Source organism: Bos grunniens, chromosome 5, assembly GCF_055505025.1.
Source record: "Bos grunniens cultivar Pamir isolate PY7600 chromosome 5, Bosgru_T2T1.0, whole genome shotgun sequence".
Taxonomy (NCBI): domain Eukaryota; kingdom Metazoa; phylum Chordata; class Mammalia; order Artiodactyla; family Bovidae; genus Bos; species Bos grunniens.
In genome coordinates, this window is record NC_141169.1 from 65777854 (window position 1) to 65804189 (window position 26336).

The 26336-nt window shown below is 41.0% G+C and overlaps 1 protein-coding gene across 50 annotated transcripts in view; it reads left to right on the forward strand.

The window, feature by feature from the left end:
- Positions 1 to 26336, forward strand: part of ANO4 (anoctamin 4) — a 438203-nt gene that overhangs the window by 200378 nt on the left and 211489 nt on the right. For 25 of the 50 annotated variants that reach the window (XM_086400957.1, XM_086400907.1, XM_086400908.1 and 22 more), the window contains one exon: positions 9722 to 9913. Coding sequence is in view for 49 of the 50 variants with exons in the window: in XM_086400907.1 (XP_086257033.1) it covers positions 9722 to 9913 (192 nt within the window). In the remaining variant the exon portion in view is untranslated. Of the gene's footprint in view, positions 1 to 2887; positions 2912 to 9721; positions 9914 to 26336 lie in introns of those variants that run through there. The other 25 variants (XM_086400915.1, XM_086400926.1, XM_086400933.1 and 22 more) reach the window with 2 other exon arrangements.

Here is a 26336-nt window from a genome sequence, read left to right on the forward strand (position 1 = left end):
GGTTCAAATTCTGGCTGTGCCACTTACTTGTAACCTTTGGTCAATTACTCACTACTTCTATACCTCAATTTTCTCCTCTGTCACATGGGGATAAAGAATGTGCATGTATTAATACCATGTATGATTGACACAATGCTTAAAGGAGGTAATATATTTATTACTCTTAGAACAATATCTGGTACATGGTTAACCCTCAACCAGTGCTAACTATTGTTGCTGTTATTTTGGGTTATTCTCCCTCTAGAGGTTCCCTCCAGGTTTTATCTGTGATCTCTCTCTCCTCTAGAAGTTGCAGGCTCTGTCAGAGCTTCACTATTCATTTACCTCTAGCAAAGAACTCCAGCCAGAAGCATGTCCAATCTCCACACCTTTATTTCCGGCAGTGCTGAGTGAACATTTTATTTCGATGTCTCAGGGAGCCAGAGACCCAGTATATCCAAAGATGAACCCATTTTGTAGCCTGCATCTTGCCTATCAAAATATCCCATCCATGTTTTTATTTCTTTTACTATCTTCAGATCCAAAGTTAATCTTAATTCTTTCCTCTCACCTCTAAACATTAAAAAGGTTATCCAGTTCTACAGAATCTGCTCTCAACCTGTCTCTTCGATCTGTTTGTGTCCCTCCTGTCACTACTCTGATCCAGGCCCCTATGATTATTAATAATCTGGATCTATTGCACAGGATGAAATCGAGGAGTCTTGTTAAATCTCTGCTCTGGTGATGTACCCCCCACCTTGCTCACATACCGTCAGTGATTCCTCATTGTCTTAGAATGAAGATTATACTCTTTAGTACAACGTTCAAGGCTCAAATTCTCTAAAATTTAATCCATACAAAATGTGTCATGATCATTACATTCAGTCTATTCAGCCAGTATTGATGCTCATATATCTTACACATGCTTGAGACTGGACACCTTTTCATTGCCTGAATTGACTCTGTCCTTTCATGCCCTCATGACTTTGCTGCCAGGAATGCTCTTTCCCTCCATCTCTGCCTTTTAGAAACTTGCCCAGCAATCCAGGCTGGGTGACAATACCACCCTCCTTGTGAAGCCTTCTGTAACAGCCCTTTTCTTAACTTTCCAAGTCAACCCATGGACCAAATTCAGCCCATCACCTGTTTTTTAAGTGAAGTTTTATTGGAACTCAGCTACACATTCACTTACACATCATCCATGGCTGCTTTGGGGCTACCATAGTAGAATTGAGTAGTTGCAGCAGGAACCATATGGCCTGCAAAGCTCCAAATTTTTATTATCTGTTTCTACAGGAAAAGGGTGCTGAGCCTTCTTTCCTCTTCAAGTGTACATATTCTGAGCTGTACCTCCCTTATGGAGCTTTCACATCTTGCTGCTATCAGAGTTGCTTCTGCGTAACTTTTCCCCTTGTGACAGCATCCTCCTCTTACAGACATAGATTCAGCCTTCATCATCCTTATTTTTGTCCTTGGGCCTGACATGTAAGGCTCACTAGTTGTTGATAGAAATAAATTGTAACATAAAAAATTCTTTTTAACTAAGTTTTGCTCACTTGCCAAATGACTAAAATCTTACATAAAACACTGTTCCCTCTAGGGGTTAATGCTTATCATTTGATGTTACTGATAGTAAACCATCTTGTGTTTCACTTCTAGAAGCTTTTTTTTGACTGCCAAGATAAAATTGAGTCCAATGATTTTTTGAAATAGCACTCTTATACTATGTAAGTTGCTTGATTGGTAATATTTAGTAAGTGGTTCCGCTGAAATTTGGGATTTCAGTGTATATGTTTGCACCAAGTGTGGGTTTCCCCATGTAAGGTACATACCTGGTTTCTGCTTAGCTCTTTTTGTCACCTATCCCTAACTCTGTATACCTGGAGTGTGATAACATTTAACCATATCATTATGAAAAATATGAAATAATTAAAGTCCTTTTGGAGAAAGCAGAGGTGCTTTACTGGCTTCTTAGAGATAACTGAAGATTTAAAAAGAACTCTTTTCCAAGGTATAAATTTCAGACTGCATATTTCCAAATGTCTATATCCAGCTTTTCACTCCTTAAATATCACTTGTAACAGTTTTCTGATGAGTTTTATATCTATCTGGCGGAGGGGGGGTTGGGGGTGGGGCTGGAGGTAGAGAGTACCTTGTGCCTAAGTGTATGAAACACAAAGAAAACCCTTGAACTTCCACAAAATGACAAGAAATTCATAGTCATTCTCTCATTGTTTCTCTGAGTGAAAATGTGATTTAAGATAAGTTAAATATCACAGGATGAGATGAAATGAGAAATTCAGAGTGTTAACCTTCAGAGTAGTGAGGAAGAAAAACTGACTCCAAATGAGACAGTCTTGGGGAATAAAAATGAAGGATAACAATCATGAAGTTTTTGATAACCTTCCAAAGAAGTTTTCAGTGATGTTATTGAGTTACGAGAATGTAGAACCTTTAACTGTTAAAACTGAAGGAGATGGATTTGCACAACTCTACCATCAAAATTCAGGTGAAAACAGCATTTGAATTAATGAGCAGATTTTAGTAAAAGGACTTGCTGTGTTGCAAAAAGTGGTTGGGTTGAGGACATTAATAAGAGGCAGTAAAGTGCCCAGGGTCTACCAACTGTGGGAAGCCTTTATGTTTACTTGCTCAGTCGTGTCTGATTCTTTAAGACCCCATGGACTGTAGCCCACAAGGCTCCTCTGTCAATGGGATTTCCCAGGCAAAAATATTGGAGTGGGTTGCCATTTCCTCCTCCAGGGGATCGTCCTGACCCAGGCATTGAACCCACGTCTCCTGTATCTCCTGTATTACAGGCGTATTCTTTACCTGCTGAACCATCTGGGGAAGTCGTTACAGTGTCCAAAGAAGCGAGGATAGCATTAGAGCCCAGCAGAGTTGGAGCCATGGGAAAGGGACCACCTGACAGGTGCAGATCGCCCTGGGCCCTCAGAAGTCCTGAGACAGAGAGCAGGGAAGAAGTAACTCAGCCATCACCATTTGAGAACATTTTATGTCTATGTTTTCATCATGTCTGCTAACATTGTCTTGGCTGAAGCAGATCATAATGACCAGGTCCAAAATGAACAGAACAGGGAATGCACTTCCTTTTTTACTGGAAAGTGCTGATGGGCCACATGGCAAAGAAAAATTATGAAGAATTGGGGTTAGTCATTTACTGTATCACTGTAGTTTCCTAAAATGAAGTCCTTCTAGAAGAATTCTGTAGCAAGGGGGGAAAGGAGACTCTAAATCAGTCCCATAGGAAAGAAAAAAATTACCAAAAAAGCTATAAAGAATCTAGAAGTGGGTTTGCAGGAGAGAAACCCTGGTAATTTATCCCTAGCACTTTAATTAACACTTGAATGTTGTTTCAGGCTCTTGTCTTTTCTGATTCTGTAAGTTCTTCGTATAGACACTGAACCAAAAGTTAAGTCTGGATAGTATCATATCTAGTCCTTAGCATTTTGGTCTCCTTTCAAAGTGCTTGAATGCCAAGGTACTGTGGCTTGAGACAGACAACTGTCACAATATTACAGATAACAGCAACTTGGCAGGAAGTCCTTCCTGGTTTTGATGTGTTGGTACTGCCAGGTTTGTGAATATACGGATGCCAACCCATCACATAGCCGGTTCCAATGAAGGAAGATCAAAAAGGAGTAGACATGTTTGTGGATGGTGTGATGGAGGAAGGCTGGGCCGCAGCAAGTCCTGTCACCAGGCCTCTGGAGATGGATTTGTTCTCTACCTTAGTAGTTAAATCTAAGAAAAAGAAAAAACTAGAAATAAATATCCCTTTTCACAGATTATTTTTTAATTAGGAATAGTTGAGTCATATTTAGCTTATGGTGATATTCAAAACATGGTTTTTTGGTGTCTTGAAACATAGTTGATCTAAGAAATGACAAGGAGAGTGATGCAACACACTGGCGCTGTTGCTGCGAGTTGTAAAACATTGACAGAGCTCCAGATGTTCCTGTGGCATAGAGTGCCTCTGAATTACAGGGATGACATTTAGATGAAGGCAGATCGCTTCTACATAGGCACCCTTCTATCGCACAACGCGGCCAGAGCTAGTGCAGTTTGGGAGTAAGCCGGAAACAAAGAGCACTGAAGAATTGTATTTTATTGAGCAAAATACTTACGTTTCAGCTAGAATTTTTGAAAACAAAGAAAATATACAAGGAGCTTAGAAGAAATCTAAGCTTTGCTTTATCAAGACATTAAACACTTGCTGTGTTCTGTGGACAGACCTGTTGAATTTCCCAAGAGCAGACTCAAGCACCATGGGAAAGATGGCTTGAAATTTAGGAGACAGAGCGAAGTAAGAATCACTTGGAAGATGACCACACATAGGTGACAGTGGGAAACACGGAATGTGTGAGAAGACGGAGAGAAAGAGAAGACCCACATCAGAACCTTGGGAAATCCTCACTGTGATTATGGCTTCCAAATATACAGCCATGTCCTAATCCCCAGAAACTGGGAATGTGACAGTTGGAAAGACTTTGCAGATGGGATGTTGTTTGCTGATGAGTTTGCTGCTAAGCATCTTGAGATGAAGAGATTAGCCTGTATTTTCCAAGTGGGCCCAAAGTGCCGTCACATGCATCCTTAAAAGGATGAGCGGTGGAGGGAGATAGACACGAGCACAGAGGAGGAGGTGATATGACAGTAAAGACAGACATCGCAGTGATGTGCTCACAAGGCAGAGAACACCAGGGACAGCTGGCATCCGTGAGATGCTGAAAGAGGCGAGGAATAGATTTCTTCTCACAGCTCTGAGAAACACCTTGAGTTCAGGCTTTTAGTCTGTAGGACTGTAAGATAAATTTCTGTTGTTTCAACGCACCACAGTTACTGTAATTTGCTACAGTAGCCCCAGGAAGTGAGTACCCCCGCCTTTGGGAACAAGGAGGGAAAGAGAACTTAAGAGTTAGGAGTTCAGTTCAGTTCAGTCGCTTAGTCGTGTCCAACTCTTCATGACCCCATGGATCACAGCATGCCAGGCCTCCCTGCCCATCACCAACTCCCGGAGCCTACTCAAACTCATCTCCATTGAGTAGATAATGCCATCCAACCGTCTCATCCTCTGTTGTCCCCTTCTCCTCCTGCCCTCAATCTTTCCCAGCATCAGGGTCTTTTCAAATCAATCAGCTCTTCGCATCACATGGCCAAAGTATTGGAGTTTCAGCTTCAGCATCAGTCCTTCCAATGAACACTCAGGACTGATCTCTTTTAGGATGGACTGGTTGGATCTCCTTGCATGCCAAGGGACCTCAAGAGTCTTCTCCAACACCACAGTTCAAAAGCATCAATTCTTGGGCACTCAGCTTTCTTTATAGTCCACCTCTCACATCCATACATGACTACTGGAAAAACCATAGCCTTGACAAGATGGACCTTTGTTGGCAAAGTAATGTCTCTGCTTTCTAATATGCTGTCTAGGTTGGTCATCATTTTTCTTCCAAGGAGTAAGCGTCTTTTAATTTCATGGCTGCAGTCACCATCTGCAGTGATTTTGGAGCCCCCAAAATAAAATCTGCCACTGTTTCCACTGTTTCCCCATCTATTTGCCATGAAATGATGGGACTGGATGCCGTGATCTTAGTTTTCCGAATGTTGAGCTTTAAGCCAACTTTTTCACTCTCCTCTTTCACTTTCATGAAGCGGCTCTTTAGCTCTTCTTCTCTTTCTGCCATAAGGGTGGTGTCATCTGCATATCTGAGGTTATTGATATTCCTCCCCACAATCTTGATTCCAGCTTCTGCTTCGTCCAGCCCATCATTTCGCATGACGACCCATCTATGTTTTAGCTATTGTAAGTAGTCCAGCACCACATTTTAACCACACACCATATACTTGTCATCCTTAAAGGTTTGTGTTTTTCAAGGTTCTGACTTAAAGATCTTTTTCAAGTAAGATAGATGGTAGGTCTCAAGAGGAAAAGTCATGTTTAAAAGATATTTGAGGGTAGAAGGGAGGGAAGATGAGAGATTTGATATCCCCTGGGCTCCATCTTTTCAGCTGAGTGAGAGAGGAAGTGATGCTGAAGTTGAAGGAAGCAGCCAAGCCTCAGGCCTGAACTTGTCTAGGGAAGAGGATGAGGGTGTAATGAAACCAGAAGCACTACATTAAAAATGGGTTACACAGATGAACATGTCATTTTCTTGACCAGCTCTTGACTCTCTGCTGTGGAGTGAGAAGGAGCTGAAGAAGGGGAATTGTCACCTCCGTCTCTGCATGGAAGGTACTTGGGAACTGAGGAGAGAGTCAGAAGTACACCACGTGATCCTTGTCCTTAGAGACTCTGGAGCTGGTGGAAGAAATGGGTCATCTGCCTGCCAGCAGATGACTGAGAGTACAAGGCCATGGTGTGATCAAAACTAATGGCAAGTTTAAAGAGACCGGAGTGTATACTTGGGCCAGAGGAGCTGGAAGGGTTTCAGGAGGAAGAGGCAGTTTCTTACTGACGAAGGTGTTTGGTAACTGGTCAGGAGCCAGGGAGACATTTCAGATGGATGGAAAAGGAGGGGAACAGATGGTTTCATAAGAGTTTGGGTCTAAAGGAGTGTCAGCACACTCTCCCTTCCAACCCTGCCTCGTTAAATTATTCAGAACCACTACTGACTTCATACAATTCACCCTTGGATTGATATCTCATTCATCAGGCTACATGCTAAAGTGGAAAAGATCAGAGTTCAGATTCGTTGCTCAGTTGTTGTGTGGCCTTAGGTGAGTAGCTTCACTTCTTGGGCCTCAGGTTTCAAACGTAGAAATGAATACTGTCTTTGAAGGTTGTGATGAGGCCTTATTGGGACAATGATCAATATTGAGCTTGTTTAATAGATAGTGTCAACCTTTTCTTGCAAAGAAGTTAAGAACAAGATGGGTGATGCACTTTATTTGCTGACAGTTCCTTTCTGAAGATGTGACTGCTGTGTGTGTGTGTGTGTGTGTGTGTGTCGCTCAGTCATGTCCAATTCTTTGCGACCCCATGGACTGTAGCCCCCCAGGCTCCTCTGGCCATGGGATTCTCCAGGCAAGAATTCTGGAGTGGGTTGCCATGCCCTTCTCCATGTGACTGCTGAGTCTCCTGTAAATGTTAGCTTCTGTAAGACTGGAGTATATTTGCTGTCTTGTGTACTGTTTGTTTACACATCTCTCCTTCATTGACTTAGCCACTATATGAGGAGAGCTCTGATGGTCCAGTCTCTTTGTCTGTACCTCTGAGAATTCCTAATTCATGGAGGACCCAGAGGGCTTTGCTCAGATATCAAGGGTTTTGCCCCAGTTACCCTATAAAATATCCATCTTCCTCATATCCACTTTTTCCTGGTAGTACTTGTGAATTCTTTTTATATTTGACCTTTTCCCCATCATCTGCATTATTAGATTTTTTAATCAGGAATTCAACAATTTCAAGTACCTGTGCTGTTTATTTCAACTGTGTAATTTTTCTTCACATTTCTGTCATTTTGTGTTTCCTTGAGGGGTTGTTAGATAAGAGCTAGAAGTGCCATGCTGACTCACCATTCTGGTTCCTTTAGCCCAATAATCTTTGGAAAAGGGACAAGAAAATATGGTCTCGGGAGAGCCATCTATTGCAGACTGAGACTGTTGTGTACCATCTGATGTTGACTTAAAGCGTCTCTCCCAGCCCCTTCATCTGTCACCTGAAAATCTATCTGCGTTCTTCTGGAGTCTTTTTTAATATTTATTTTAATAAGTGTATTTGGCCGCCCTGGGCCTTAGTTGTGGCATGTGGGTCTTGAGTCTTCATTGAGGTGTGCAGAGTCTTTTAGTTGCTTCATGAGGGATCTACTCCCTCGACCAGGGATGGAACCTGGGGCCTCTGCACTGGGAGCGCAGTCTTAGCCATGGGACCACCATGGGAGTCCCTCTTCTGGAGTCTTTATGGGTCTGCAGACATTTGTCTTGCATCTCTCTGGAAATGTGGAGCATATCATGGTGGGAGGGAGCGTGGGGATGCCAGGTGGCTGCTATCGTGATAGTCCTGCTCGGAGGAAGGCTCACACTTGCCCAGGCAGCTGTGCATCAGAGCAGGGCATGCAGTGGGAGGGGAAGGCTGCCAGGCTCTTTCCTGAGCGCCCACCCCGCATGGCAGGCTTTTCCAGGATAAATCTTCCAACAACAAGGTTTCATCCTCAGAGCATTGCAGGCTTAGTTACAGTTAATGGGGCAGAGTATCCTGTTTGTGAGGAGGTAGATGCATGGATGGAGAAGGCAATGGCACCCCACTCCAGTACTCTTGCCTGGAAAATCCCATGGACGGAGGAGCCTGGTAGGCTGCAGTCCATGGGGTCACTAAGAGTTGAACACGACTGAGCGACTTCACTTTCACTTTTCACTTTCATGCATTGGAGAAGGAAATGGCACCCCACTCCAGTGTTCTTGCCTGGAGAATCCCAGGGACGGGGGAACCTGGTAGGCTGCCATCTCTGGGGTCGCACAGAGTCGGACACAACTAAAGCGACTTAGCAGCAGCAACAGCAGATGCATGGACACCCAGAATACCAGCTGTTAATCTACACTGGGGATCCTGTCTTCCAGGGAGATGGGAACACTCATGTGATTACTGTCTCCTTGCCCTGGGACCCAAATCCTAATCTGAAGTTCGTCTATGAGCACTGTCAGAGTAAGGGCAGTTAAGTGGATAAAGGAGAGAAAATTTGTGTGTCAGTGCTATCTGCCTGTGCATTTGGAAATCTTGAACTTTGGGGCTGTTGCCTGGATGGGCACTGCCCAGGTTTGTCTCCCTTACACGTTTTATGTATTTTTTTTTTTTTTGCATTGTTATTGTTTTTTCCTTGGCTGACTAAACCTCATTCTGGTTTGAGTCATCCTTTCTTAAAATTCATTAGAATTTACAGATTGGCCCAGGTTATATCCTCCTCTCCTCCTTGGAGAAATTTAAAAATAACTCTTCATACCTCTGTTATATCCCAGATTGCTCAGAATTTTAAAATATAGTTTATATGTATCAGCAGATATAATCCATATCAATATAATTGATGTAAATTAATGTAATCCAGTATTATTTTTGATGAAATTGACATGAAGTCTGGAATTTGCTTCAAACTACTCTGGCACCTAAAAAGCAAACCAACAACAAAAGGAATGAAATAGGTGAAGATTGGAAAGTTTTCTCAGCCTTTTGGAAAGATCTTTATTTATTGAAACTGGATGGTGTGTGCATGGGGTCCCTCATACTATTCCTTTTACTTTTAGTGTGTCTGAAAATTTCCCAGATAAAATAGCTCTAAATATGTACATCATTCTAAGGTTATCAGAGGTATAAATCTGAGTTCAGTCTGTATTCTGACTTATACATGAATACTTTGAAAAAAATTATTTGATTTTTATTTAAATTCCAGATATCACAACAATTTCTAATCCTCATTGCCCCTGACAACAGCATGCCAATTATGTGCACATTTTTCAGGACTCAGGAATAATTCTAATATTTAACTTTATTGGATCTGTGTATAAAACTCTTGTCACAATAACTGAGGATGTCCATTTTTGACTGAAACAACATTCAGTTATTTATGTAATGTGAAAATCAGTCACTACCACAATTTTAGTATTACTACCATCCCTTAAGAATGTGAAACAGTTACTGAATGCTTTCTGGATTTTATGCCAGAAAATAATTTGGTGTTTTAGCTATTCTGAACCGACGTCTTCAATATCATGGTGCTATTTCTCATTCCAGGTTTAAGTTTATCTATTCATGGGGCTGAAAAGCGTTTGCAAATCCACCAACGGCGAAGTGTGGCAAGCCGCCCAGGGTCACGTCGCCTGCCCGTGGTCAGGCATTCCTCACTTCCACCAGGCAGAAGGTCAGTAAAAATGGAGACGAGCTCTTCTGGAATCACTAATGGGAGAACCAAAGTCTTCCACCCAGGTAATGCATGGGGAAGGGTCAGCAGGGACCTGGGTTAGCAGCAGCCTGACCGCCTGTGCTATATTTTTGTCATCTAATTCTGCCACGCTTCCAGATAAGCTTACTTTTAAAAAGAGTCTTGAGTTTTTTTCCCCCTTCTTTTCACTTCCATCAGTGGTAAATGTCACCAAGACCAATAGGAGGGAAGAGGGCTTGAAGTATCAGAAAGGTTAAGGCAACATTCCACTTACTGTGGTAGAATCTAGATGAAAATTCCAGTGAATACACTTGCTCAGTTCAGAAAAGTTTACTGTAGAATCAAACAATACAGAGGTTTGGCCAGTTTCTTGATACTTTGCTCTAAGACAGCCCAGGGAAAATGTCAAGGTGAAAATGTGGACTTTGAAGCCTCAGTTATGTGGCTTAACTCGCTCATGGTTTCTTTCTCAGGTGAAGGGAGACAGCTAGAGTCATGTGAATTTCCAAGGCCCTGGGAAGTACCTGTGATTTCTTAAAAATGATAAAATGATCAAAGTTGGTATTTACCACCTCACGTATTTGGGTGAAAGGCTCATTTAAGTATTCATTCATTCATTCATTCAACACATTTCTTGAGTGCCTGCTGTATGCCAGGCTTTGTTTTGAAAACTGAGGAAAAACAAGTGAACACTATTTCTGACTCATGGAAATAGCACATTGTGAGGAAATTCCAAAGTCACATATTTTAAGTCTCCCCCAATCCTGATTCCTGTGTGTAATGTGCTTTCAGGTGGCCAGCCAGTCTCAGCTAAAATCATTTCCTTCTCTTGCCATGTCATCTTCTTTCTCTCAGCTGACACCCTGACTTCCTACCCTCACTGAGAAACCCCCGGGCCTGAGACTACAGGTCCCTGCATCTCCAAATATATCTCTGTCTACTCCCATCCTTCACTTCTGTCCTCTGGTGGTTGGGAGGTGGTGGTCTTCCCACTGTCCTTGACTGAGCTTTCCCCTGTGTCCTTCACCAGTGGCCTTGACCACCCCTCCTCTCCTGGACCTTGGTCTTTCCCCTCAGTTTGTGAAGAAGGCTGAAGCTTCTCATTTTAATCATCTTCATTTGACACTGCATCCTTTTCTCACTTCTGCCACTTCTCCTGGTCCCTCCAAAGCCAGATTTCTGAAAGAGTAACCTACCTTTGTTCGCTCGGGTTCCCAGCCACTTGTCAACCCAATGCAGCCTGGTTTCTGCCTCATTCACATCATCATGGCTCTTCTTATTGACCTGCTTTCACCACAATTTGGTGGGTGGCAGACTCTTCTGATGTACCCAACCAGAGTGGACCACCACTTCTTCCCAAAGCATATTCCCTGACTTCCATGGCAACCTGCTTTTTCCATTCTCCTATAGCTTCTCTCACAGGTAACTCTGATGGTTTCCCAACCTCTAGCATCTTGCTTGTCCTCTTGCCTCTTGTCACAGTACATGGTTCACACCAAATGCAGAATGACTCATCTTCACCCGTGACTGTGCCATTCATCTTGCTTGTCCTACTCATTCCAGGGTAACGGCCAACACTCTTAGTATGTTAGGAACAAATGCCCACCATAATCCAGGCCCTAGTGCTTCTCATCCATTTTTGCCTCTTTCTGTCTTAAACTTTACACTCCAATGTATCAGCCAAGGTTCAACCAGAAAAGCAGAGCCAGAAGATTTATACTAGAGTTTTACTAAAAATCGACTTACATGATTTTGAGGGCTGTCTAAGCAGGTCTGAAATCCGTAGGACAGGCTGTTGAAGGGCAGACTAAAAGCCTTGAGCACAGGAGAGGATGCTGTCCACAGGTACAATTTCTTCTTTAGGGAAGCCTCAGCTCTGCTTTTAAGACCTTTTGCCTGATTGAATGAGCACCCCTCTCTCATTGTGGGATAATCTCCCTTATTTAAAGGTAACTGATGATGGACTTGAAATCACCTTCACAGCAGCATCTGGATTGGTCTTCACCAATAACTGGGAACTCTAGTCTAGCCAAGTTGGCACATCAACCAGACCTTGAGATCTGATCAGACTTACTTTCTTTCAGCTCTCCAGACACATGATGCTGAGTCATGTCTCTCCACCCTTGCTCATGCTGGTTTCTCTAGGATACCCTGATTTTGTTCCATAATCTTGAATACTTAGAAATGGTCTGTCTCGCCACCGTAAGATCTTTAAAGTCATGGATTCTGGAATATTTATTTTTGTATCTCCAATAAATAATTTTTAGGGTAGGACTGAACTGACCCTTCATTAGCTGGTTTTCAGACTATGACTATAGAGTTCCTTAAAAAATTTTTTCTGGCTTTTTAAAAGTATAATTGACTGATTACAATCGCTTTCTAATTGCTCTATCAGCCTTTCAACAAATGTTTTATTGAGGGCCTGTTTGGTTGCCAGACACTCTTTAGGTACTTAGAATACATCAGTGAATGAAACAAAGATCCCTGCTCTTAGAGAGTTTACATACTATACGGGGGAGATAGATGATATATAAACATAGTAAAGTGTTTAGGAAGAAGATAAATATTATGGATAAAAGAAAAAGGAGGGGTAGCAGGTGGTGAGGGTTGCATGTTACAGTTGTAATAAGGTGGTCCTCAAGGTGTAGGGCGGAGAAGGCAATGGCACCCGACTCCAGTACTCTTGCCTGGAAAATCCCATGGATGGAGGAGCCTGGTAGGCTGCAGTCCATGGGGTCGCTAAGAGTTGGGCACGACTGAGCGACTTCGATTTCACTTTTCACTTTCATGCATTGGAGAAGGAAATGGCAACCCACTCCAGTGTTCTTACCTGGAGAATCCCAGGGGTGGGAAAGTCTGGTGGGCTGCCGTCTATGGGGTCACACAGAGTCAGACACTACTGAAGCGACTTAGCAGCAGCAGCAGCAAGATGTAGGGCACATTGTGGAGAAGATGTGTGATCAAGGGCTAGAAGGCAAGAGAGCCATGTCGATAGGCAGGTTCATTCCAGCCCAGGGGTAGCCAGTGGACAGGCCCTGGGATAGGAGTGAGTCTGGCAGTCTGGGAAAAAGCACTGAGCCCCCTGAGCCTGGAGTGAGAAGCACACATCAGCTCAGTGAGGTCAGATGGAGCAGGGCCTTGAAGAGCATGTAAGGACTTTGACCCCTGTGTGAAATGGGAGCTCTTAAAGGGTTGTGAATGGAAGAATCCTATAAGCGGACATATTTTTTAACAGGATCACTTTGGCTGTTATTTGAGAATAGACCACAGGGGTAGAGGGTAAATGGAGGAAGATCAGATAGGAGGCTGCCATTAATAATCCAGTCAAGACATGATGGCTCTTACTAAGGGCAGCGGAAGTGGTGGTGAGAATTTGGATCCTGGATGTATTTTAAAGTTGGGCCAACAGAATTTCGATAGATTAAATGTGGAATAAGAGAGAAAGGAGAGCTAAGTACAACTTTATGGTTTTTGACCTGAGTAAATGGGATTGGTATCAACCGATATGGAGAAAGCTGAAGGGAAAGCAGAATTTAGGATTTGAAGGCAGAAACGGGGTCAAAATCAAGAGTCTGTGGGGAAAAAAAAAGTCTGTGGGCAACTGAAGAGACCACATGGATGGTGGTATAAACATTGTTGGAGTTTGAGAGACTGGGGTTTAAAGCCATGGTAGGAAAAGAGATGACCAGATGGAGAAGGGGGAGAGGATTAAGGGCTGAAATCTGTTGCACCCCAATAGAAAAGGTCTCAACATGAACCACCAGCAAAGAAGGCAGAGAAAGAAAAAGAAAGCTGGCCAGCAAGACTAGATAAACCAGAAATTATGTGTCTTGGAAATTAAGAAAGTCTTACACAAAGATAGGAGTGATTATCTAGGTTAAATGTTTCTGAAAGTCAAGTAAGATGAGGAATGAGAATTGGCCTCTGATTTTAGTCAAGTGGAGATGGATGGTGATTTTGAGAAGAGCAATTTTGGTGAAGTGGTGGGGATTAAACCCTGATTAAAGTAGGTTTCATAGAGAACGGAAGCATATGTATCAGATATTGAGAATATATACAACTTTTTAAAAGTAGTTTTGCTGTGAAGGATCGTGAAGAAATAGGGCAGCAGCTGGGGGAGAAGTGAGGTCGAAAGAGTTTCTTTTCAAAATAGCAATCTCCTGCAGATCATTTGTGGCACTGGGGAGATGGGGGGATTTGTGATGTGAGCAGCAGTGAGGGAAATGAGAGCTGTTCGCACAATAGAATCATGAAGAGTTTTTCTGTGATAACAAATGGGACGGGAGAGTGCGTGGATGCTGGCAATGTGAGGAGGGTCTCAAAAGTTCTTTTCACCTGTTTCAGGGCTTCCCTGGTGGCTCAGATGGTAAAGTGCCTGTCTGCAATGCAGGAGACCTGGGTTCGATCCCTGGGTTGGGAAGATCCCCTGGAGAAGGAAATGGCAGCCCACTCCAGTACTCTTGCCTGGAGTGACTCCACTTTCACTTTCACTTTCCCCCCGGATCTGGGAAGGAAGGTCATGACTGAGAATGAGAAAGGAGTGAGATGGATTGAGAGGATGGTATGATGGTGTAGACAGTGGAATATGGCTGCCAGCCCACATTAAAAGGCTAGTTGAGGTTCACAGTCATGAAACTAAACTAGGACTAGTTACCATAGTTGTGTGTTTTCCTTTAACCTTGTTCAGCTACTTGAGTGAAAACATAGAACATATGTGAGTGAGTGAGTGAAGTCGCTCAGTCATGTCTGACTCTTTGCGACCCCATGGACTGTAGCCTATCAGGCTCCTCCGTCCATGGGATTTTCCAGGTAAGAGTACTGGAGTGGGGTGCCATTTCCTTCTCCAGGGGATCTTCCTGACCCAGGGATCAAACCTGGGTCTCCCGCATTGTAGGCAGAGGCTTTTACCGTCTGAGCCACCAGGGAAGAGCCAAACATATGTAGAGTTGTCTTTAGTTCAGGATTGTGATTTTGCCAAGGAACTGGGAAAAGAGAAGGGGAACCAGAGGTGCACTAGAGAGAAAAATGATAACAACTGATCATGTAAGCTTGGTACAGAAGGGAGTGAAGACACCCAGGGGCATGAGTTTCAGTGGATAGTTGATAGGATCACTTTGTTGGAGGTCCCAGAGGGGTTGAAGCGGTGTTGAGGTTAAGTTAGGGGAAGAGGAGCTGAAAAGATAAGAGGGGGTAATTAGAGAGTAGAATGCAGGGCACTGATATTAAGGAGGGCATTGCAGTTACTAGTAATGGCGAGGTCAAGGCTAGGGTATGAAGTTAGTGTAATATGATGGAGGGCAAGATCAGTGGAGAAAATAATTCTCAGGGAATGAGAGGCAAGAGTTTGAGAAAGCTCATCTGCATAGACATTGAAATTGAATAGTTTTGGGAGAGTGACAAAAAGCCAGGAGTTAACCTCATCAGGAAATGAGGAAACATGATCTGGAAGGCGGCAAGTAGGTGCAGTGATGGTGGAGAAAAGGTGATATAATAGAACAACCTCAGAGTCAAGACTGGGGATGTTTAGGGAAGAGGGAAGAACAGTGGTCTAAAGGTGGCATTGAGGACTCAAGGAAGATACTTCCCTTCTCCAGATTCTTTGGTGTCAGGGCTGTGGGAGAAAAATAGTTCCATAGGAAGGAGCCTATGGGAAGCCATGACCTCTGGGAGGAGCCAGCCTTTCCTTAGAGCAAGGAGATAAAGGGAGCAATCTGAGAAAAGACAGGTGGAAATAGAATTCTGGAAGGCCCAGTGGAAAGGTTGTGAAAGTTGGGACCTTCAATGGCTGTCTTATTTTTCCAGACCACCCTGAAGTTCTCCACCCTGAAGTTCACTTTTTAATCCTCCTCTGCTTAAAAATCTTTATGCTTATCTAGAACAAAGGACAGTGTTGTGAGCCCAATTGTTTGAAGCCTCTACAAACTCACCTCTCCCTGTTTTTCTTGGAATGTCTTTTATATACTCCATAACCTGCCTTGTTCTACTTTATCCTTAGCTCTGCACTATTTCTCAAGTAGGCTTTTACTCTCCCGTTTTTCTGCCGTTGTCCAAGCTCCTCCCTCTTTTTGGAATGCCCCTACCTCCATAAATCTCTCTTAAGCCCTTCTCATTCCTCAAAATGTAACCTAAATTCTATTCTGCCTCCTCCTAAAAGCCTTTCTGGATCCCTCTGGTCAGATCTTCTCTCCCCCTTGCCCAGAACTTGGAATCTAATCCACTCACTGGATATAGGTTTTCATTCTGAAATTATACAGAGTAAATCTATATTTCTTTTAGTGATGACCTTTGAGTTGGTTGAAAACTCATCTTGAGCAATTTTCAAACTGAAGCATTTCCTAGTTTTTTCGATGCTTCCTTTGACAACATGGTTTTCACATTCTTTTACCATCCTACCCATTCTGCTCTTAGAAAAAGTCTTATTTAATTGCTGCACCTTTGGAAATACATTGCCCAGAATTGTATAAAATGTTCTGTTTGTGTTTGATTGAGGCAGAAAATAGTCTTTGACATCCACTACTGATATTAATGTAATAAACATTTGAAGAAATGTTATAAAGATATTTCTTAATGGTGTAATATCAGCATATCTTGTCACTACTTTTACCTTAAAAACATATCACTGCATTTATCTATCATAATTTTATCATAGATTCTTGAATCCTACTGGCATTGGCTATTGGTTGAAACTATAAAGCCATTCCTTAGCACAGAATTATAATTAAGAAAAATCATAGTAAATTATAGTTAGAAACCTGATTTTGAAAATATATGTGTTTAAAATTCATATTATTGAGATACATATGATTTCAATTCTATCCTTCTAATGTTTAGTGTACATTTTTACTAATGTATCATAGTTCTCTTTGGGAAATTATAGAAGAGCTCTCAAGCTGAGTTTCTTATTTGCACTGAGTCATAGATCTTAGAAGCAGCACGTGCATTTTAGTCGTGGTGAAGCCTATTAAGTCATCCATCTAATTTTTACAAAGTTAATCATCTTGGTTCCCAAAGTGCTTTCTAAAAGCCCACTCAGACTGGTTGTTAAGCATGAAAAGAACAAGAAAATCTTGCAGATCTTCCATGCCATCAGCCCTGAACAATTTTAGTTCATTTATCCCTCTTTGAGTTTACAAGCATTTCTGAGTGCCTACCATGTCCTAAGAAATATTTATTTGAAGGGTAGCTCTTTGGAGCTGGAATGGTGTAGAACTCTATTACTCATGGACCTTAGGGAGCTCACAGTCATGTCCAAAGGGACCATCAGTCAGGGCTCTTTGGTTATAAACAATTGAAACCAATTATTTAATTCAAGCAAAGAAGAAATTTAAATTTCAAGGATATGGATGGAAAGCCTGGAGAACTAGCCTTGGGAAAAGAAACAGATACCAATAAAAGAACTATTTGACTTTCTGGAATAAATGAACCCTTACCACTTTTCTTAGTTTCATCATTTGGCTCAGTTTTTGAAGACCTGGAAGAGATCCCTATTTGCCATGTGCCTTTCCCTTGGTTGGGTAGAGAGTGGTGAAAGATAAAAGGATAGGACAGGAGACGTCTCCCTTGAGCAGCAGATAGGACCCCTTGATTTCTCCTCCCACTCGGACTCCACACAGTAAGGGAACGACACTTCCCCAAAATGAAATAGAAGTGACATTACAAAAGGGAAGTGTATATGAAAGCATGTCCATTATACAGGGACCTGTGCTTAATCTGCTATAATAGAATTCATTGTATTAAGGGGTGGAATAAAGATGTAAATAAAATTATGGTAACATTCTTAGTAAGGACAAAGATTTAAGAAGTAATCAAAGGCCATATGATTTTGGGCTTTGAAAGTCAACTAAGACCTCTATTGTAAGGTGGGATGATGGCCATCCAGATATAGGAAAGAGCATAGTAAAAGTGCATTATACTAGTAATCAGTGCAAGCTCTGTTGTTAGATGTTTTAAACTCACATGTTACCTAATAGCTTTGCAGACTTGGGCAAATAACTTAATTTCTTTGAATCTGTCTCCTCATCAGCACAATGAGAATATTCATACATACCTCACAGTGTTAGGGTTGCCAGATGAAACATAGGACTCACAGTTAAATTTCAGATAAACAACAAATATCTTTTGATGTATGTCCGAAGTATTGCATGGGGCACACTTATGATAAAAAAAATATTAATTTATTTGTAATTCAAATTACCTGGCCTCCCTGTATTTTTGTGTGTTATATCTGGCAACCCTATATAGCGTTGTTATGTCAAATAAATCCGTTCATGTAGAATGCTTGATATGATCCTTGGCACAGTAAGGTGCCAGGAGCAAGTGGTGATGTTTGTTGTTGCCGTCATCATAGACAAAGTTCAGAAGCCTGACAGTATGTCCCAGAATCATTTCTTCCTTGGTTCTTGAACCATAGGACAGTTTCCCAGTTAACTTGTGCCAGGACAACATTTAGATGGTTTCCCTTTATGCTGCACTGACACAGGAACTGTTCACCTCCACCTTGTATTTATATGGTTTGTCTTTCCTTCTGATTGTTTCAAAAACTTCTCTTGTGTATTGAGTTCATTTTGACCTTATCTTTTAGCTGCTCAAAATTAGTGAATACTGTTTCCTTTTATGGGCAAATCATTAAAGTATTAAATGGCACCAGGTTTGGAACTATCATTTAAGGGTCAAGAAGACTCAATTGAAGCATTGATTATGAATTTTTGAGTTTGAAACTGTAACGCTTAGTGAGTGTGGGGTCAAATTATCCCAGTACAATGACTGTGCCATGTGAAATAGAATTAATTAGAAGCTTTGTGAAATTGAAAATGCTTCTTTCTTCTATTGCTTTTCCTTTATCTGATAGGCCCATTATAGAATCCTAAAGAAATGCGATTAGTCACAGAATTTGTCCCTTATTCTCTTCTAGAGTTGGTAAAATGATGTTTTGATAATACGTTTCATTACTTCTCAAAATAATGTCTAGCATCACTGACCCAATGGGCATGGGTTTGGGTGGACTCCAGGAGTTGGTGATAGACAGGGAGGCCTGGCATGCTGCGGCTCATGGGGTCACAAAGAGTCGGACGCGACTGAGCGACTGAACTGAACTGAAAAGCCTAAGCAGCTCTGTCCCCCTTTATACATGATCATTTCCCCCTTATATAGATATGGTATTTAAATGCTGGTACAAGTTGATTTCACAGGAGAGAAACTTTAGGATTTTGTTGTTTCCAGTGAGCTAGAATAACTATTATACTTTCTGTATGCAAAGGGTATTAAATGTTTGACAATAATGTAATTACAGCTATCATTAAGCATGCTACCATATTCCCAACCTCAAAAACTGTTAAGCTATTTACATTCATTATTCCATTTAATTCCTCTAATATCCTCATGCTGTCATCCTTATTTTGTGGTTGTGGTATCTAAGGCAGGGACAGGGAAGGTTTAAATAACTTGCCCCAAAGCATGTAGCCAGTGTCAGAGGCAGGATTCCAACTCCACTGGTTTGATCCATTCATTACCTTCTTCAGTCAACTTGGTAGCAGTATTTCTAGCAAGTTTGTATTACAAAGCTTTGGAATATTTAAATTTAAAGCCCTGTAATCGTTCACACCCTAGGGTAGCAAGGAAGGGACCATAGTATTCCATTGAAAACACACATAGTCACCTTAATGGGTTATTGTTTCTTTCTATTGAATATGTCAGTGATGGTCCACTTTCTAGCATATTTCTTGTTCTACTCTACATTAGACCTTTCTTTTTTATTAAATTCAATTTTTATTGAAGTGTAGTTGCTTCCCTGGTGGCTCAGATGGTAAAGCATCTGCCTACAACGCGGGAGACCCGGGTTCAATCCCTGGGTCGGGAAGATCTCCTGGAGAAGGCAATGGCAACCCACTCCAGTATTCTTGCCTGGAAAATCCCATGGACGGAGGAGCCTGTTAGGCTACAGTCCATGGGGTTGCAAAGAGTCGGGCACAACTGAGTGACTTCACTTTCACATCAGACCTTTCTTTTTTCTTAAATTCAATTTTTATTGGAGTGTAGTTGCTAGGACCTTTCTCATTTCCTCTTCCCGTTTTCTAGTTCCAATATTATTAAACTCCTTCCTGTTTCCCTGAGTTTTAAAGATTACTTTCTGGCTCTCATATCAAGACCTGGTCTCAAGTTAGGGAACAGAATCAACTCAGCAAGTACCTTTCATATTCTGTTTAACTTCAGTACCAGAGGCTGTGGAGAAAAGACAAAAAGAAAAGAAGTTAAGGAGAGATTTGAAAAAAGCCAGACAAGAAAGATTTGTCTCTTCGTTGACTTATTTCTTATTCTGCCAAAATGAAAGTCAAAATTCAATTCATTCTTTAGGAAAAAAAATTAGGAAAGGATAATCATCTGGTTAATCTTGACCACAATAATAATCATGATACCACCACATTCTGTTAGGTAATGCTCCATTGTTTGAGTTCCCACAGCAGTCTGGGAGGCAGAATTAGCCCTATTTCACTGGGCTCAGGAAATGAAGTTACTTGACCAACAAGTACAAATTAGTCATCGATGGACTTTAGCTAAAACCTTTGTCTTCAGTTTCTTAGGAGTGTTTTTTTCCCCACTGAGCCAATGGTTTTTTCTTGAGGATGAAAATAGTTGAATGTGAAATTTAGTGTTTTCTCATCACCTTATCTGGAAACAAACATTTTACTGAGAATTATGCCTGAAACTTCTTTATTGAGCCTGAGGAATCTGAATGTTCTTCTTGAATAGATCTCAAGCTGGGGTGAAAATACATAATTATTTTTCTGTTTGTGGGATGGATTTTTGGTGTGACTGAAAGATAAGATCTTCCATGTGGTTTTGAGAATATGTGGGAGAAAAACCAGCTACTTTGAAACTCTTTTATTTCTCACTGCCTTGAAGGTAAATGTGGTGTCTTTCTAAATGGTGGTTCAGAAATAACACTAATCATCCTTCATTTGAATCACATCCTCTTAAAGTATTTTTTAAATGTGTGATGTGAGTTTAGTAAATAGAGGGGTGCTTAGGAAAACAAGCTATTTTGAGCCTTGAAATGTGGGCTTTGGGATTTGTGCTCCTTGCTATCATTTGCTGAGTAACAAAATTGTTTTCTAAAAATATATGCCAAATTCTTCTCCATCAGTGTATATTTTCCCCCTTTGCTGAGGTACATATGCACATATTTTGACCTATATAATGCATTTATTGCTTCCCAGGTGGCATAATGGTATAAAGAATCTGCCTGCCAACGCAGGAGACACAAGAGACATGGCTTCAATCCCTGGGTTGGGAAGATCCCCTGGAGTAGGAAATAGAAACCCACACCAGTGTTCTTACCTGGAAAATTCCATGAACAGAGGAGCCTGGTAGGCTATAGCCCATGGGGTGGCAAAGAGTCAGATACCACTGAGCAGGAGCATGAATACATTTAGAGGGAATTTTCTAAAGAATCTTTTCACAACCATTTAAACATACAAAGTGAATGAAAAAAAGCTACACAAAGAAAATTATTTCTGGGAAGAGTATTGTATTTTAATAGAATTTAGAACTGCATCTTCTGCACAAGGCTATTTCAAATAGTTTTGTATTTAGGAGAGATTTAAATAACTACTAATTCAAGATCATACAACTATAACCAATGACGTCAGCCCTACCCCAACCTAAGATCGTAGTTGTGGTAGATAGATAGTTAATAGTAAGCTTCTGCTGTGCTTACTTAATTCCCAGAGTTAGAGATTAGAGACTGATGTCCAAGGTGGACAGAGCCCTGGCTCTCATGAGGTTTGTTGTCTTGCGAGGCCATTCTGCTTCATACATTCATCGCAGGCCCTTCTGTATATGTATTGTGCAAGTTAAGAGAGTAAGCAACATTATAGTGATTTTGAAAGCAGCATGGTTTCTATTCTATTCTATAACCCCTCCTAATCCTGAGTTTCTCTCTTGCCTTTCTCTGCAAGAGTCCCTGTTGTCATAGCAACAGACCTCAGCCTCTAGGAGATTGGAAGACCCCCATGGAGCCCTGCCTAGACTTCTGCACAAATCATTCCTGCCATTTCGAGCTTTGCAGCTCTGGTTTCTAGGCCCTCTTAGCACAGGCATTCTTTATAACTTAGGAGATCACTGTCTTGCCAATCCTGGGAAACATAGAGGTAATTTTGCTGAAGGTCAGCCATTACTAACTGAAGCAATGGGATTATTATTTCCATTTTAGACCTGAGAAACATCCACCTGCTGTTAGCTAAATGTTCTCCATTCATGATTTAGTCCAGAATTGGGTCCTTAAAATGACTCCATGTTAATCATTAGAGGAAACATATTTAGCTTTTATAGTGACAAATGTGGATGAATCAATCTGTGTATTCCTACTAACACAAAGCCTAGCTTTCTTCTGTAAAAGAATGATCTTGCAGTATCACTAGATTTATAGTTAAGCAACACTAATAATCAAAGAGTGGGATTTGTGTGTCTTTTTACAATAGCATGAATGAAGCATTTTCTGTTTTGAAGGTGTTTTAGCTTATGGTACACTAAATAGAGTTTGGTAAGCACTATAAATGAAGAAAAACAGATGGAAAGTTTTTCTAGAACCAGTGGAATATCCCACATGTAAATCTAGAGTTTCCAGTGTTAGAATCCTCCAGAAGAATATGCTTTTTTATATCACCTTGTGTTTGTTACAAATATAAGATCACCTCTATTTGATTGAACAAAGAAGTTGAATTTTAAGTAATTGATTTAAAGCCACTGAACAAAGGTGATAAAGTAGAATAACTGGTAAACAGGTGGGTGAGGGGCAAGGGGTAGCAGCAGTAATATAAGTTATATTGTCTTGTATCATAGCAGAGAACTATGTAATGAACAGTTGACCCTTAAATAATGTGGTTGTGGTGGTGGTTAATCTGTGTATAATTAATTTATAACTGTACCTCCCAATCTGAGATTCCTCCACATCTATGGATTCAAACTTATATCCCATTTAACCATTGTTAAGTATTATAGTATTTACTCTTAAAAAATATTGCCATATAAGCGTACTTGTGCAGTTCTAGAGTCAACTGTATAAAATTGATCAAGAAACAACAAGTACACCCATGGAGAGGTCCAAAGGAAGTAAAAACAGAAACTCTTAAATGGGATTGGACTGGGGGAATGGGATTGGGATTGAAAAGGGGATAGAATTGTCTATTGTTGATTTTCATTCTAAGCCGTTTGGTATTTGAAGGTTTTCCTTATTATTTGACAAAAATTTTAAAAGATTTTACTGAAAAGAGCAAATGTATGATTTACAATATGCCTTTCATAGTCATCTATAGATGACTATCAAGAGGTGTTAAAGTTGTGGACAAGAGGGGAAAACTGGGACATGTTCTTAGTCTATATCTACTGCTGTTGCTAGTCACGTGAAATTGTAGTAAAAGAGCATTAACTGAGCAACGAATACGTTCAAGGCCTTGTCTTGAGGTCTGCAGGAAATGAAAAGGAGGATGCAGTTTGGTGCCAAGCCTTCATCATGTCACAGCGTAGTCAGAGGCGCTGGAAATGAGGAGGAAACCTAGACAGGGAGAACTAGGAACTCAGATTTGTCTGTATCTACACAATGCTACATACTTTACCTAATTTTTTATGGAAAATATGTACTGTAAGAAAGATAAAATATAGATAACTGCATGGGTTTAGTGAGTAGGAAATGGTATTTACTTGTTAGGATCAGGAAATGGCTTGAAACATAGAACATTTAGGATGGGTCCTAAAAGTGGAAGGAATTTATATAGACAGGGATGGGATGGGAGAGGCATCAACATACTTGCTAATTGAGAAGCTCATATTGGAAGCTTTGAGGGGGGAGTTCCTTTAGCGTATAAGAATTTAGCTAAATTCCCCGTAAGCTAGGTACAAATCTAAAATGAGTTTTTAAGATGTTTCCTCAGCTGAAGATGTTTTATTAAATGTGTTATCAAGGTTGCTTTTTATTGAAATTGCTTCCCACTTCATTCATACTACAGATCACAGTTAAGATTTGAATATAATCACTCCTGTCAATTCAGTGTGAGAGAAGATAAAAGCAAATTTGGAGATCACATGAACTTTGTAGCTACTTTTGATTTCTAGAAATTGTTTAGTAGGTTCTCCACAACTTCAGGTATGTTTTTAGCTTCCCTCTAGAAGGTAACTTGTTTACTTTTCTTGGGATTGACTTAGTTACATGTCAGTTACTGAGGCCCTTCAGTTTGGAATCATGACACCTTCACCCTCTTGCCTAGTTTTTTCAGTTTTGTGTTTTGACTCAGAGACATCTGTGACCATAGGAAGGAGTCCAGTTCTCAACTTTTAGAAATCCACCAGTGCTACAGGACTAGCAATAAATAATTAAATATCAGAAGTCCAAAGTAGACACACAGCTTCCTGTATATTGAAGTTATTCAGTTTGTTTCACTTAGGCAGTATGTGCTGAAGATGAAGATTGTCACCTTGAAGGATTCATTTGAAGATATCCTTGTACAGTGATCACTCTCCATTTAGGAAAGGTTACAGAAGTTCTTATTTTACAGCATTCCCTATTTCATCATCTTAGACTTTAGTGAGTGACTTACTGCCAGAAATTCCACAGTATTATATTTTATGAAAGTGTACTTTGTATTCCTTTGAGAGCAAAGGAATAAAAAGGTCTTGTATTTTAGGGATTCTAAATGCAATCCTGTTTACTATGAAGAGAGTGTTACATCTTATAATTTAGATCTATTTGACTTACACAGGTTAAGAATTATAGTAATTCAGAAAATCTCTTATTAAATTAGTCCCTTAATGGTTTAACATCCATAGTTTGTCTTGAATTCTGAATTTTAAATGCTGAATATCCTCTACTGCCACAATCTGAATTTTTAAATAACTTTAAAACTAAAATATGTTGCTTATTGTGAAAAACATTGGAAAGATAATGAATAAAACAAAAAATACCCATCATTTCACAGCTCAGAGAGCTTTTGTACCCAATGGAATATTTCTTCCTTTTTCTAATCAGATAAAAAAGTGTGGTTTTTGTATACTTGAGACATCTATATATTTATCTGTATGCTTGTATCTACTTTTTTCATTTTTTTCTTTTCCATGTCTTTAACATTCTTTAAAGACAGACTTTGATCCGAATGCCTTTTTATGTTGCTTCTTTTGTGACTTCCTATGCTCCTACCAAAGAAAGGCAATGCCAAAGAATGCTCAAACTACCGCACAATTGCACTCATCTCACATGCTAGTAAAGTAACGCTCAAAATTCTCCAAGCCAGGCTTCAGCAATACGTGAACTGTGAACTTGCAGATGGTCAAGCTGGTTTTAGAAAAGGCAGAGGAACCAGAGATCAAATTGCCAACATCCGCTGGATCATGGAAAAAGCAAGAGAGTTCCAGAAAAACATCTATTTCTGCTTTATTGACTAGGCCAAAGCCTTTGACTGTGTGGATCACAATCAACTGTGGGAAATTCTGAAAGGGATGGGAATACCAGACCACCTGACCTGCCTCTTGAGAAATCTGTATTCAGGTCAGGAAGCAACAGTTAGAACTGGACATGGAACAACAGACTGGTTCCAAATAGGAAAAGGAGTACGTCAAGGCTGTATATTGTCACCCTGCTTATTTAACTTATATGCAGAGTACATCATGAGAAACGCTGGACTGGAAGAAACACAAGCTGGAATCAAGATTGCTGGGAGAAATATCAATAACCTCAGATATGCAGATGACACCACCCTTATGGAAGAAAGTGAAGAGGAACTAAAAAGCCTCTTGATGAAAGTGAAAGTGGAGAGTGAAAAAGTTGGCTTAAAGCTCAACATTCAGAAAACGAAGATCATGGCATCTGGTCCCATCACTTCATGGGAAACAGATGGGGAAAGAGTGGAAACAGTGTCAGACTTTATTTTTCTGGGCTCCAAAATCACTGCAGATGGTGACTGCAGCCATGAAATTAAAAGACGCTTACTCCTTGGAAGGAAAGTTATGACCAACCTGGATGGCATATTGAAAAGCAGAGATATTACTTTGCCAACAAAGGTTCGTCTAGTCAAGGCTATGGTTTTTCCAGTGGTCATGTATGGATGTGAGAGTTGGACTGTGAAGAAGGCTGAGCGCCGAAGAATTGATGCTTTTGAACCGTGGTATTGGAGAAGACTCTTGAGAGTCCCTTGGACTGCAAGGAGATCCAACCAGTCCATTCTGAAGGAGATCAGTCCTGGGATTTCTTTGGAGGGAATGATGCTGAAGCTGAAACTCCAGTACTTTGGCCACCTCATGCGAAGAGTTGACTCATTGGAAAAGACTCTGATGCTGGGAGGGATTGGGGGCAGGAGAAGGGGACGACAGAGGAAGTGATGGCTGGATGGCATCACTGACTTGATGGACGTGAGTCTGAGTGAACTCTGGGAGTTGGTGATGGACAGGGAGGCCTGGCGTGCTGCGATTCATGGGGTTGCAAAG